We start from the raw sequence: 14,496 nt of genomic DNA on the forward strand, positions 1-14,496 counted from the left end.
AGATTAAACATGAATAGCAGTGAGTTACTGCTAATTTTAGGATTTTTTTAACTGTTAAGAAATTTACAAAGGAACTAGGTAGATTCAATTATTTGTAGTTATAGAGAAACTATTACTAAGAAGAAATGAATTCTAGCAAGATTTTAGCTCTCCTTTTACTGCTTTGATTCCTGATGTGATAGAACAACATAGCATGTAACATTTTTGATAGCTTTTTGAATAAAAGCTAAGTTATTCATGTGTGAGACTTTTCAAAAAAATGCCTAAGATGCTAGAATTTTAGAGCCAAAGAAAACCTTGATTGTTTAGTCATTCTTTCCTTTACAGAAAGTAAATATCTCACTTTCAGAGAAGTGAAGTGACCCTGTCTAGTGTTACACATCTTTTATAGCCAGGTCTTAAACTAGGACCCACAGGTCTTAATCTAGAACCCACAACTTCTAGTTAAGTATGCTATTCTTTGCACTCCATTTGAATTTTTTGTGTACTCATTTTCAAGCTTTGAATGTTAAAATTTATTTTTTCAGCATGTACCCTTCTCATTTTTACAAATTGTTAAACATTTGATAGTCCCTTCTCTTAATTTTTTTTCTTCAATTTCAGAGTGTTTTTGTGTGTTTTCTTGCAGTGCTAATTACCAGGTATGGAGCCTTTCACTTGTTAGGCAAACACTCATAGAGTTATACTCCTAGATCCTCTTAATGTTTCTTGTATGTTTTAAAATGAGTTAGTATGCATATTTATAAATCTCTTCTTAAATATCATTTCAATTTTTAAATGTGATGCAGTTTTAAACATGAAACTTAAAACTTGTATTTCATAGGCAACTACACCTCCAAATCAAGGAAGGCCAGATTCTCCTGTCTATGCTAACCTACAAGAACTGAAAATATCTCAGTCTGCTCTCCCCCCACTTCCTGGGAGCCCAGCGATCCAGGTTAACGGAGAATGGGAAACTCATAAAGATAGTTCAGGGCGTTGCTATTACTATAACCGAGGAACACAAGAAAGAACTTGGAAACCACCAAGATGGACTCGGGATGCAAGTATAAGCAAAGGAGATTTCCAGAGTCCAGGAGACCAAGAGGTAAGAGGTATGGGTAATTAAAGAATCAACCAATATGTTTCCCAATTTTGTCTCTTCATTACTCAGAAACAAAAGAATAAATGGCTTTATTTGCTGTTATTATTAACATGGCAGAACACGTAAATCTCTAAGATACTAAAAATTTTTTCAAAGCTTTATTAATATATTGCCCTTCTAATCTTAACTGGCGGGAAGTAGCTAACATTGGGCTAACATTGCACTTACTGTTTCTAGAACTGGAACAAAGTTGTTATTACCAATGGTTTCTTTTGTATGTTACAGGACACTAACTTATTACATAAGCTAGTGGAAAAGAAGGGAAATATTTGTGACCTAGCTAGTTAAGTATAAGCTATTGAACTGATTTAAACAAATGTGAGAGGAGCTATCAAGCTTCTTCTCATTTTTCTCTTGTATCAGAGGCACAAGGATACCTTTTTATTTATATATTTCTACATAAAGGAACTAAGGATAATACCTTTGCTGCATTAGATCATTCTGTGAGTGTGACCGTTCATTCTGAGATTACTGTTTTCTCTAAAAGTTGTTTATAATATTTCCTCTGCTTTTGTTTTCATATTCTCCCACATCCTCTCCAGAATGATGTAGAGGATTTACCAGTTATATTTTGAGAAACACTTAATTTTGAGATCTGCTGAAATGTCTTGGGGACATTTACAGAAAAAGGGTAGGTTGGATTGGTAGAATGGAAGGAAAACTTAACATTTTATAGACTGGAACCAACCCGTGCACACACAAGGTATAAGCTTTTCTTAGAGGAAGCAGCTAGTGAGTGTAACTAAGTGCAGAGCTCCAGGGAAGTAGGCGCTGGAGAAAGCCGGTGGTGTATCTTGCATTTAATGTAATTTAACAAAGCTTTCTTTGTGATAAATAACTCGAACCTTGTCCTGTTTTTCAGTTGGGTATTCATAGCTTTTGTTTGGCAGTGACATGTACCTTTAGTGTTCAGGAATGATCATAAAAATAGAGACATGGGGCTGGGAGTTTGGCCTAGTGGTAGCGTGCTTGCCTAGCATGCATGAAGACCCAGGTTCGATTCCTTGGTACCACATACATAGAAAAAAGCTGGAAATGGTGCTGAGGCTCAAGTGGTAGAGCTCTAGCCTTGAGAAATTCCAAGGACAGTGCTCAGGCCCTGAGCTGAGGCCCAGGACTGGCAAAAAAAAAAAAAAATAGAGACATGATTCACACTTACTATAGAAAAATTTTATTTGCGTTATTAGGACTAGAGAGATTTGAAAATAAACTATCATATAATAAAGTAAGGGCCGGGAGTTTGGCCTAGTGGTTAAAGTGCTTGCCTAGCATGCACGAAGACCCAGGTTCGATTCCTCAGTACCACATACATAGAAAAAAGCCGGAAGTGGTGCTGAGGCTCAAATGGTAGAGCTCTAGCCTTGAGAAAGTCCAAGGACAGTGCTCAGACCCTGAGCTCAAGCCCAGGACTGGCAAAAAAAAAAAAAAAAAAAAAAAAAAAGTAAAATCTGATAATTTGGAAGAATTAGGGAAAAGCCTAAATTATAGAACAGGTTAAACATACACAGTAACTTGAAGCGTGTTTCTTAGTTTTCTGTTTTAGTAATAGATGGAGGTGGTATGTCTTTTAGCGTTTGATCAGCTTATACTTGTAGTTCCTGCAACAATTGTGTGACGATATTTCCAGAGTGGCTGGAGCACATCTTTATCACTTGTTGAAACATTGCATGGGGAGAGAAAATTGAGACTGTGTGTTTGGATGTGTAAATGTCCTGTTCTGCTATCATCACAGGCCATCTGTGTTGGAAATAATTTTTTCTCACAGTTGCACAACATTGTGAATTTGACTTGAATGAGATTCTGGGGGTATTTGCTTGTTGGGGAATCTCCAGTACTAGATTTTTTGAGTCTTCCCATTTGGACTAATTATAGTCTATGTAGAAATCTTCAGTTCATCTGTCTAGAAAGTAAAGTCTGTTAGGGTCTTAGTGTTAGTATTCAATTTGTAGATCGTCTCTTAGTTTCCTTTGGCTCTGGTACCCATGTCCCAATTGTGTCTTTTGTGTCCAACAGTGGGTATTACTGTTTTCATCTCTTCACAGTATGTTTCACCCTGTACTTCTACATGTGTAGGAGATGGGCACATACCTAATGTTCATGCATGAAGAAGAGAGCATGGCAATTTTCACCTCTCTTAATTTTAGCACACTCCTGCCTTTATCCTCTCTCCCCGCCCCAGTTTCAGAGGTTCCTAATGCAGTTTGCGAATTTCACTTTGTACACTTGATGGTTTTTTCATTTGCTCTCACATTCCTTATCCTGTTGGTGTAGATTCTGCTGTATGGATAGTTGAAGTTTTGTTCATCTACTGACTCTTGTCTCTCCATTTGTGTTCTCCCTGTTTTTCTGAGGTTACATCTTTTAAAGCCTATACCACTGCTGTTAATTTTCACAGCATTCACATTTCTATCTTAAGCAGACACACTTAGTACCTTAGTGGTTATGCTAGACTGAAGGCTCTTACCTAGGGACAGATGATTTCTTGCAGGGACATTTGGAAATGTTTGGTGACTGTCTGATTTATCATAGGGGTTGCACTATTGATAACTAGTTTGTAGTGGCCAAAGGTGCTGCTGAATCTCTGTACAGGACAAAGGGTTATCTGGCCTGAATGTCAACAGTGTTGCTGCCCTAGACATTTCAACATGTGTATACATCAAAGTCTAACATTTACAGGTTTATCTTGCTACGTAGATTTGTAAGAACTATATGTGCTGTTGTACTATTGTTGTTTCATTCATATATATGTATGCATATATATATATAAAACTTTCTCTACCCACCCTCTCCTGAGTTGTAAAGTTAATTTCTAACATATTGTCTTGTGAATATTGCTGTTACATTGATTCACCCTTTGTCTCATTATCTTATTGCTCCTCTTACCTAATTCAAATAACAAACATACATAATACACCAGGTACCAAAGTCAGATACAGTAACAACAGGGGATAAACCATAGGGGGGGAAAAATAACTTCACATAGTACGTTAGAAACAACAACGACAAAGATAAATCTCTTGTTTCCATATCCTGGAGTTCATTTCGCTCAGCATCACACTATATGAAAGATGACTCAGTTTTTTTAAAAAGATTTTTTTCTTTTTATTATTATATTTAAGTAGTTGTACAAACGAGTTATAATAAAGCAGTTTATGAATACAATGTATCTTGATCCAATGTCACCTCAATTGGACCACTTTCTTTTTATTTTTTTTAAATTGTATTTTATTGTTGGGGTAATGTATAGAGGGGGTTACAGTTATTATATTCGCCAGGTAGTGGGTTCATTACTTCTCGACTCTTAATACCCCTTCTCATGTTTTTGTCCCCTTATTCCTTCCCCCAGTTTTACCACTTTCTTTTCTCACATTTTTTTTGTTCTCATTTTCTTCTGTCTTAAGTGCATATGTTTAAATTCTTTACTATTAGTTTTTGTTTCCTGACTTTCTATTAGTTTTTATTTGAAACTTTAATTTTGAAGAATATTTGTTATTGAACAAAGAGGTCCAAACTTAATGCTTGCTTTTATTTCTAATTCATTGAAGATTTGTTCTAATGTTTTTAGGTTTCTGTTATTAATGCTAAAGAGTTCAGCTAGTCTCCTATTGTCTTTTCTTTAACTTTTTGTGTTTTTTTTGAGACAAACTCTTGCTGTATAGTCTAGGCTATCTCCAAACACACAATCCTCCTGCCTTACCCTTCTGAGTACTGAGATTATAGGTGTGTACCTTTGTACTTGGCTTGCTACTGTCTTCTTGCTGGTAGCTTTTAAGATCTGTGATTTCATACATGAGTGGGTGTTGGTTTCTTTTCCATTGTTGTGACAGCTTTAGGAAATCTACCCAGTAGAGGAAAAAGTTCATTTTGGCTCATGGTTTCTTGGGTCTATTGTTTCAATGGGTTAAAGCAGAATATCATGATAGGAGAGGACAGCAGAGTAAAACTGATGGTTTCATTGTGGCCAGAAAGCAGGAAGGAAAGAGAAAGATGCCAGGGAAAAAATATACCCTTAGAAGAACATCCACTTCTGGCTTTTTTCTATGTATGTGGTAGCAAGGAATCGAACCCGGGTCTTTGTGCATACTAGGCAAGCACTTTAACCACTAGGCCAAACTCCCGGCCCCTTTGGTTTAATATTTTTGAATTGGAGTAATTCTGTCTTTTTACAGTTCCCAAAGTTCTGAGGTATTCTAGCCTCTGCTCCATTTTCTCTTTCTTCTGGTTTATGCTCACTTTGTGCCTGTGTGCTTCATTTTTCATATCTGCAAATCTCACTCTTTGAGCTTACAAAAATATTGAAAGGATGGTACAGTATCATAACACCATATACAGATTTCTTCAGAATGAGTAGTTTGATTTGTCCTGCAAAAAAAAAAGAGAGGGCCGGGAGTTTGGCCTAGTGGTTAAAGTGCTTGCCTAGCATGCATGAAGACCCGGGTTCGATTCCTCGGTACCACATACATAGAAAAAAAAAAGCCGGAAGTGGTGCTGAGGCTCAAGTGGTAGAGCTCTACCCTTGAGAAAGTCCAAGGACAGTGCTCAGGCGCTGAGCTCAAGCCCAGGACTGGCAAGAGAAGAAAAAAAAAAAAAGAGAATAGTGTGTACAATATATCTTTATTTATACTTTTACCAGTTGCTAATGCTTGACATTTACTTTCCTGAACTTTGATTTTAAACATACACACTCACACTTGTAATTTGCTGGTGATTTATCTGAAGAAAACAATGTATTTTATTTCTTAACTATGAAGACTTTTTCCAGCAAAGATATACTTACATATTTAAGAAATTTAATATTGAGATATTATTTAATATCTCATGGTCACTGTTTCTCACTTGTCAAGTAATATTCTTTATATTTTCTTGGAATGAAGGATCATATACTGCATTTATTTGTTATATCTGCCTTTAGTCTTACGTTAAGCTCAGTATATGAAGTTTCTGATTATATTCTATTGATTCTTATTTATGCTACTTTGGTTTCCTGTCTTTATTTCATATATGTGTGTGTGTTGTAGTGTTGGCATTTCATAAGTAGCATGTCCTTAGTGAGTTGAAAATTAGTTCTGTCAGAAAGGACTTGCTTAGGGAAACTAGTATTCCACAAGTGTTTACATTTTTTGCAGGCTACACAGGTAGTAGTATTTGGATTGTTATGAAGACTAGCTTTGGTTATCTTCCAACCATCTCTCGTTTTTTTCTCCCTCGGTATTGGAGAAAGATTGCTGTGGTTTGTCTAGTGTGAAATACAAGGTCAGGATTTGTTTGCAGCTCCCTCACATTCTTGAATTTGGCTTCTTGGTGGCAGTGGAGGTCCCAGTGGAGAATTGTGGGCTGTTGTTTGAGACTCATGACAGTAGTTTGGAGTCTTGAGTCCACAGTCTTTTTATTCATGACTGAGAACTAATACTCTACCGTGAGGTTTGGCAGGTATCTCCAAGCAAAAAGCAGGTTTTCTGTTTTTCTTTCTTTTTCCTTTTGCTGGTCTCAGGGCTTGAGCTCAGCTGACTTGCTTGTTCTGCTGACACTGCCAAGTTACCCATGTCTCCATCCTGAATTCTTGCTTGTTAATTGGAGATGAAATCTCTTAGACTTTCCTGCCTTGACTGGTTTCAGATGGTGATCGTTCAGATCCCAGCCTTTAGAAAGGTCTCAGAATAGCTAGGACTGTAAGCATGAGCCAATTGTGCCCAGCAAAACCAGATTTAAAAAAAAATTGTACTGGGGGCTAGGAGTTTGGCCTAGTGGTTAAAGTGCTTGCCTAGCATGCACAAAGACCCGGGTTCGATTCCTTGGTACCACATATATAGAAAAAGCTGGAAGTGGTGCTGAGGCTCAAGTGGTAGAGCTCTAGCCTTGAGAAAGTCCAAGGACAGTGCTCAGGCCCTGAGCTTGAGCCCAAGACTGGCAAAAAAAAAAAAAATTGTACTTTGTGGATTCTTTTCTTTCTACTTAGTATTTTACCTCTAAATATTTTATTATGAAATTTCTCTTTGAAAGCAACATTAACTAAAAAGTAGCATTTTATCATTCCTTTATCTAGAAAGTATTGTTTTCAGTTTCATTATGGTAATTGATTTATCATGTTGCACTAATAATAAGTAACTAACAGTTATTAACTTTATATCCTGACTTACATTGTACTATTTAAAAATATCAATTTGTCTTGAGAATGAAATAAATATATTCAGTATGTCCTAGCACTAGCTAAGTAAATTCATACTCTTAGATTTTTCGCTTGCTGCATATTTATATTCAAAGAAGAAAAATCCTTATGTTTCTGACTATTTATAGCTTCTTTCATCAGAAGAAAACTACCACAGCATTTGTTACAGCCAGTCAGATAGTCAGTGTGGTTCTCCTCCAAGGGGTTGGTCAGAAGAGTTGGATGAACGTGGGCATACCTTATATACCAGTGACTATACTAATGAAAAGGTACTTTCTTTTTTTCTCATCTAGTATTAATGGCAGAACCCTCTCATAAAATATAATTGTGCAATGAAGTTTTAGTAGTATTTAAAAACTCAGCCAGATGTGGTGGTGCATGCCTGTAATATCAGTACTCAGGAGGCTGAGGGAGGATTATTTCGCATTCCAGGTTAACCTGAGTTGCATAGTTAAAGGCCATTCTGCATTATACAGCAAGACTGTCACACATACATGCGTACACACATGACCTTGGAGTAGTTCTGTAATCATATGAATTCATATCATGAAAACTTAATATAACTACTACTGATTCATGGTTTTACTTATTTAATTTTGATCATGTTGAGGATGGAACCCATGCCTTGGACATGCCAGGCAAGTGCTATACCATTTCTTTCCCTCAGTCCTGGCTCATTATTTTAAACTGTTACAATGGCAGTGATTTTTGTGGTGATGATGACACATTCAAATTAATCAGAGTAGACTTATGGAGGGTCATTTGTTAAAATCTATCCAATAAAATATATTTTCTGGAGGAAAAGTTGTGAAAAATGTTTCTGACTTATTATTATTATTATTTTGCCAGTCCTGGGGCTTGACCTCTACCTGAACACTGTCCTTGGGCTTTCTCAAGGCCAGGACTCTACCACTTGAGCTACTACACCACTTCCAGCTCCCCCCCCATACTCCCATGTATGTGGTACGGAGGTCTTGGTACATGGTAGGCAAGCACTCTACCACAAGGCCAAACCCCTAGCCCCCAACATATTGTTATATATGTCTCACTACCAGTACTTTTTTTTTCATTGTCACTAAATTTCTATAAAACTAAAGCACAAATCTAATAGTTTGTGATTTAGTTGGGCTGGAAGTGAATGTTGAAATTTTGTATTACATATGGTATCATTTAAGAAGATAATTGGTTAATTTGCTAGTTTAGAGACTGAATATAAGTGGGAATAGGCTGTTATTCTACTTTTCTGCCTTGGTTATTTGATAGTAGATTTTATATAGAAGAGGTAGTTTTCATTTATAGCATAATGAAGATATGGGTACTTAGTCTTTTCCCAATTATATAACCTGTGTTACATATTGCATGAAGTTCTCTTATTTCTGTTATTTAATTGCACTGAGTAAGATACATTGATTGGCTAAGGGAAGTAATTACAAGAATTTGTATGAAAATAGGTTTAAGTTGTTAAATTTTATATTTTATGAAGGTTGCAAATTCCTTATACATTAATGTTTCAAACTTATCTGCAGGATAAAGTGTACCTATGTTTTAGTAGATGTACATGTATCTATGTATCTATGTCCTGTGTTTCTTGTTTATGATGCTAAATGCTACTAGAATCACTGTTTTGAAATTAGAGAAAGAAAAATTCATAATTATATTAGCTACTATGCTTTTTCTTGATAAACTTATCCCTCTCCCTCTCTCTCTCTCCCTCTCTCTTTTTTGCCAATCCTGGGCCTTGAAGTTAGGACCTGAGCACTGTCCTTGGGCTTTCTCAAGGCTAGAGCTCTACCACTTGAGCCACAGCCTCACTTCTGGCTTTTTGCTATGTATGTAGTACTGAGGATTCGAGCCCGGGTCTTTATGCATGCTAGGCAAGTGCTCTACCACTAGGCCAAACTCCCAGCTCCCTTAACTCTTTTTTATTGTTGGTAGTCATGAGGATTGAACTCAGGACCTGGGCACTGTCTCTGAGCCCCTTAGTGTCCTAGGCTAGCAGTCTACTACTTGGGATACAATGCCACTCCTGGTTTTTGAATGGTTAATTGGAAATAAGAATCTCATGGAAATTTTCCTGCTCAGGCTAGCTTCGAACTGCAATCCTTAAATCTCAACCTCCTGAATAGCTAGGGTTACAGGTGTTAGCTGTTGACTTGTTGTGATAAGTAGAATAATAATTTATAAGAACAAGTATCTAACATCTGGTAATAGCAACTTATATTAACTTTCATTTAAATAAAAAATACTTTTCCATTTTTATAGTGGCTCAAGCATGTTGATGATCAAGGCAGACAATATTACTACAGTGCAGATGGCTCTCGGTCAGAATGGGAATTGCCAAAGGTAATAAGCTTTAACACTGAACTTATATTAAAAGTAATAGATGAAATAATATCTGAAGGTAATTCATATTTCAGCAGATTCATTTAAAAATGATCTCGCAGTCAATTGACCTCTATATCTGTCTGTCTGTCTGTATGATCTAATTATTGTATGCCAGACTGGAGGCTTGAACTCAGAGCTTATGTGCTGTCTCTGAGCTTTTCTGCTCAAGGGTAGTGCTGTTATACTTGAACCACACCTCCACTTTTGGCTTTTTGGTGATAATTGGTCTCCTAGACTTTCCTTCCCAGCTGACTTCTTGAGTATGTTTGCATTCTTTTGGGAGGAGCAGTAGTTATCTTTCGTACATAATGATGCATTCAGAATTTACCATTAGAACCAGTGTCACTTGAGCAAAACAAGTAATAGTATGCATGAGCGGAAGTACAAAAATAAATTCTAAAAGGCTCAAAAATCCTCAAATATAAGAATACTTCAGTTATGTAATCATTAAAGACCTACAGCAAAAATTAAATTCATGTAGATCATAAAAGTACATTCACTGTTACAAAATACTTTTTCACTGACTTTATGTATTTATTTATTTTTGCCATTCCTGAGCCTTGAGCTCAGGGCCTGAACACTGTCCTTGGGCATTCTCAAGGCTAGAGCTCTACCACTTGAGCCACAGCACCATTTCTGGCTTTTTTCTATGTATGTAGTACCGAGGAATTGAACTCAGATCTTCTTGCATGCTAGGCAAGCACATTACCAGTAGGCTAAACTCCTGGCCCCCGACCTTATTTTATTAATTATTATAGTTATTATTTATGGAGAACATACTGCCAGACAATATTTTATGCTTTGTTTACTCTGTAGAGCAATGCTGGGAAGCGATGTTTCTGTTATCTTCATTTTTCAGTTGATGAAAGCTAATACTACTGGGTCTCTCTGTCCCCAAACAAATCTGTGATCTTTTGGGTTGTGTCACAATGTTGGTCAAAGATAAGAAAACCAGAAAATTTGTGATGGTGTCATATGATGAACCTAAAAATTGTGTGTCATTTAGATTTAGTATTTGTTTCTATTATTTATGAAGTACATTTTGTTTTCTTCAGTATAATGCTTCATCCCAGCAGCAAAGAGACATAATTAAAAGTAGAAGTCTGGACAGGCGGCTGCAAGAACCAATAGTATTAACAAAATGGAGACATAGCACCATTGTATTGGACACCAATGACAAGGTAGGGCTTTGAGGGAAAACTGTAAAGAATTTCAGAATATTTTTATACATTTTATTATATAGTGAATTACAGTCATTTGAACTAATCTCATTTATGTGTATTGTTGCTTTTATTAAAGATGATCTTGGCTAAATTTGAATTGTACCAATTAACCTTTTTGTTTTGCCTTTTTCTTAGTAGTGGGGTTTGAAATCAGGTCCTTGTGCTTGCTATTGAGTTATACCTCCAACCCTTTTTTTGTAATGATTATTTGTGAGATAGGGTCTTGCTTATTGTCTAAGTGACCACCTGGACCATGATACATCTATCTACCTGCTTTAGGCTTCCTGTCGTGGATAGGGTGGCAAGCACATGCCACCACACTCAGTTGCTTTACGATGAGCTGGAATCTCCTGGACTTCTCTGGCTGGCCTGGCCTCAAATAGCAATGCTGTCATCCCCAGTCTCTTTAGCAGCTAGAATTACAGGTGTGAGCCACTGGTGCTTGGCTTAAGTTTTGATGAAATTACATGTATGATGAAATTACTTATATCATTAACTAAAGTACATTATCTTATTGATTATTGTTTTATGTGTTTAGCATCAGTTTATCATGCGGTAGGTTTTGGCTTAGCAGTTTTTTACTTCTTACATGATAGTCTAGTTTACCTGTGGCTTAATGGTGCCTACATGTGATACATTAGATGATAAATTCTTTTTTACTACATGATTTTAAAGCCATTTCTATTATCCTTTGTCTTCAATCTCCAGGAAGTTTCACAGTGAAGACATTTAACCCTTTTTTTGTTTGTTTGTTTCCCTACTTTTCTGCACACAGTGCTTCTTTTATTAGTCTGAGAAATGATATCCTCTGTTTTAGGTAGGGGATGAATTTTGATGCACATAGTAAAAGGGATGTTTTGAAACATTCCTTAGGAGAAGTACAGCTTTATGATCTGGCTTTACTTTTGAGATGAGGTGAGGTAGGCATGTACTGAACATCAAGCATAGTGTTAAAATTGAATATGAAGATGGTGGTAACATCCCCAAATGAAATAAATGCCAGTGGATTGTCTCAAGTGTGTGAAAGCTGTAACTTCCAAGCCTAGTGCCACAAAACAACTACTTCTTGGGCCCAGAGCATGGCTTAGCAGTAGAGTGCTTGCCTAGCATGCACAAAGACCTGAGTTGGATTCCTTGGTACCACATACATAGATAAAGCCGGAAATGATGCAGAAAAAGCTCAGGGACAGTACCCAGGCCCTGAGATCAATCCCCAGGACCAGTACACATACATACACAAAAAATAAATCTTCAAGGTTGTGGAAAAGGGTCTCAGCTGGGACAAACTAGCTAATACTTAGGGGGTTAACTGTATAAAACTTGAAATATAGAAAAGTCTAACTATAGCAGGTGTTATGATGACATAAGTTCAAATTAATCTTGGAAGGAAGTAGTTGTATGTATAACTGTGTGTGTCTTTGTTTCTGATTATATATGGTTTTTAATCTCTTTGTAAATATACAAGACATACACATATACATTAATAAATGTGTATATATGTATAAATATAAATTTGCTTATACTAGTTTTAATTGCTGCACATACAGTGTCAGTCTTTATGTGGTTTTTGTTTCTGTAGGACTCAATACCATGAAAAATGAATCATAATTACTTTTCATTTTATTCAGTTACTTTCTAGTTTATGTCGCAAAATCTGTCCTCTTTCTCAGTACCCAGGCCCTGAGTTGAACCTCCAGGGCTTGCACCCCCCCCCAAAAAAAAACCCCTGCATGAAGCTAAATGAAATTTAGACAATATATTTAATTATTTTTAAATAAAATCATTTTGATATGATTTTAATACTTCATTAGCCATCTGCCTTTAGTGTTTGATTTTTAAAATAAGAGAGTTCCTTCAAAGGTACTATGCTTGTAAAATTTCATTGCTTTCTGTGTTTACAGTCTTTGTAGGATATAAACCTGAAGACTTTTTTATAAATGAATGTTAAACCTTTCACAGTTCCATAAACATAGAAAACTGAATATTGAAGATATGGAGATTTGAATGTATTGTTGGATTGGAAAGTTAATAAATTTTGGCATATGGTTTTTCCAACTCACTTATTTTGTGAAATTATTCAAAGCATCTAAAGCATCAGAGAAAATTGAAATGGAGTTAAGCTGTTACAACCAAGAATTGTTTTCTAGTCTTGTCCTCTATGAGTAGTCCTGCAGCTAACTGTTGTTAGACGTACAGCTATGTTTTCATTTTGACAAAATAGACTGCTTGTAAAGCCATCCTGGTTTGCTGCTCTTAGGGTGTTCATGTAGGCTTAGACTTAAAAAATTTATCCTCTGGCAAGTTACTAATCTTTGGATCTTACATTTCTTCTTTATATACTTCAATCTTACATCCAATCAATGGAAAAAATAGCTAAAATTTTCTTGAAACATTAATAGCAATTCAGCTCTAATTTCTTATGTAGCTGTTGATTAACATTTCGTTCTGGCAATTAATAATTCCTGTGACTATTCTTTGCCTAACCTTGGATATTCAAATTTGTTGACAAGAGTTTAAATTTTATTCTTTTAAGTACTAGAGTTGAACTCAAGGTCTTGCTCTTTCTTTGCTTACTTGCTCAGTTCATGTTGTAACACTTCCTTGATCCACAACTGTAGTGTTGTGTTTTGCTGGTTGTTTATTTTCGACTAGGAGTGTTTCAGATTGCTCTGTCTAGGCTGGCTATGAGCCACAATCCTTTAGATCTGTCTCTTGAGTAGCTAGGCATGAGCCATTGACACGTGGCAAAAAATTTATTTTAAACATGCTTAATTCAAACTGACGGAACATCATAATCTCAGGCAATATGCATCACTTTTTAGTAATTCTGTGTGTATTTATATTTTATGTATTATAAAGTATGCCATATTTCATAAACTAGTTTTAGACTTGAGTAATCCAGGAAAATTAACAAAGAAAAAGTTTTCCTTAGATGTCCTTTAATAGATGGCTTTCCACTATGAGTAAAGAGAAATAGAATTTTATAAAATAGAATAACTTTTTTTCATTACTTATTTCTTGTAGGAATGTCCAACTGCCTCAAAACCCTGCTTTCCTGAAAATGAATCTTCTCCCTCATCACCAAAGCACCAAGATCCAGTTAGTATGATAGAAACATATAATACAATCCAGTTACTTCAAGCAGCTTTGATAATTAGCTCTGTCACATGTAATGTTTATCTTGGCTTCTATTAAATTTTCATTGGTTTTAAAAAATTACAATTAAAAGTTAAAATTAAGATCATAAATTTTATTATTTTTTTGGTGAGTCATGGGGCTTGAACTCAGCCTGAATGTTGTCCTTGAGCTCTTCAGCTCTGGGCTACCGTCCTACCCCTGGGCCAAGCTCCATTTCCCATTTTCTAGAGGTTAATTGGAGATAGGAGTTTCAGGTCCTTTTATGCTCAGGCTGGTTTTGAACCTTTATCCTCGGATCTCAGCCTCCTGAGTAGCTAGGATTACAAGTGTGAGCCACCGTACCCAGCAAATTTTATTAATTTTAATGCACCCTTATACAAAATATGGTATTGAAAACGATCAATTTAGTGCCACCATTTTAAAGGATAACTTTATATTTT

General features: G+C 36.0%; 1 protein-coding gene across 4 annotated transcripts in view; it reads left to right on the forward strand.

Annotated features, from left to right (window-relative positions):
• Nucleotides 1–14,496, forward strand: part of Arhgap12 (Rho GTPase activating protein 12) — an 89,134-nt gene that overhangs the window by 43,135 nt on the left and 31,503 nt on the right. The window contains exons 4-8 of one of the 4 annotated variants that reach the window (XM_090319068.1): nt 824–1,087; nt 7,439–7,579; nt 9,573–9,653; nt 10,751–10,876; nt 13,943–14,017. In XM_090319068.1, the coding sequence (XP_090175194.1) occupies nt 824–1,087; nt 7,439–7,579; nt 9,573–9,653; nt 10,751–10,876; nt 13,943–14,017 (687 nt within the window). The remainder of the gene's footprint in view (nt 1–823; nt 1,088–7,438; nt 7,580–9,572; nt 9,654–10,750; nt 10,877–13,942; nt 14,018–14,496) is intronic. The other 3 variants (XM_090319069.1, XM_090319071.1, XM_090319072.1) reach the window with 3 other exon arrangements.

The sequence above is a fragment of the Megascapheus bottae genome, chromosome 26 (genome assembly GCF_031878675.1).
Source record: "Megascapheus bottae isolate mThoBot1 chromosome 26, mThoBot2.hap1, whole genome shotgun sequence".
Classification (NCBI taxonomy): domain Eukaryota; kingdom Metazoa; phylum Chordata; class Mammalia; order Rodentia; family Geomyidae; genus Megascapheus; species Megascapheus bottae.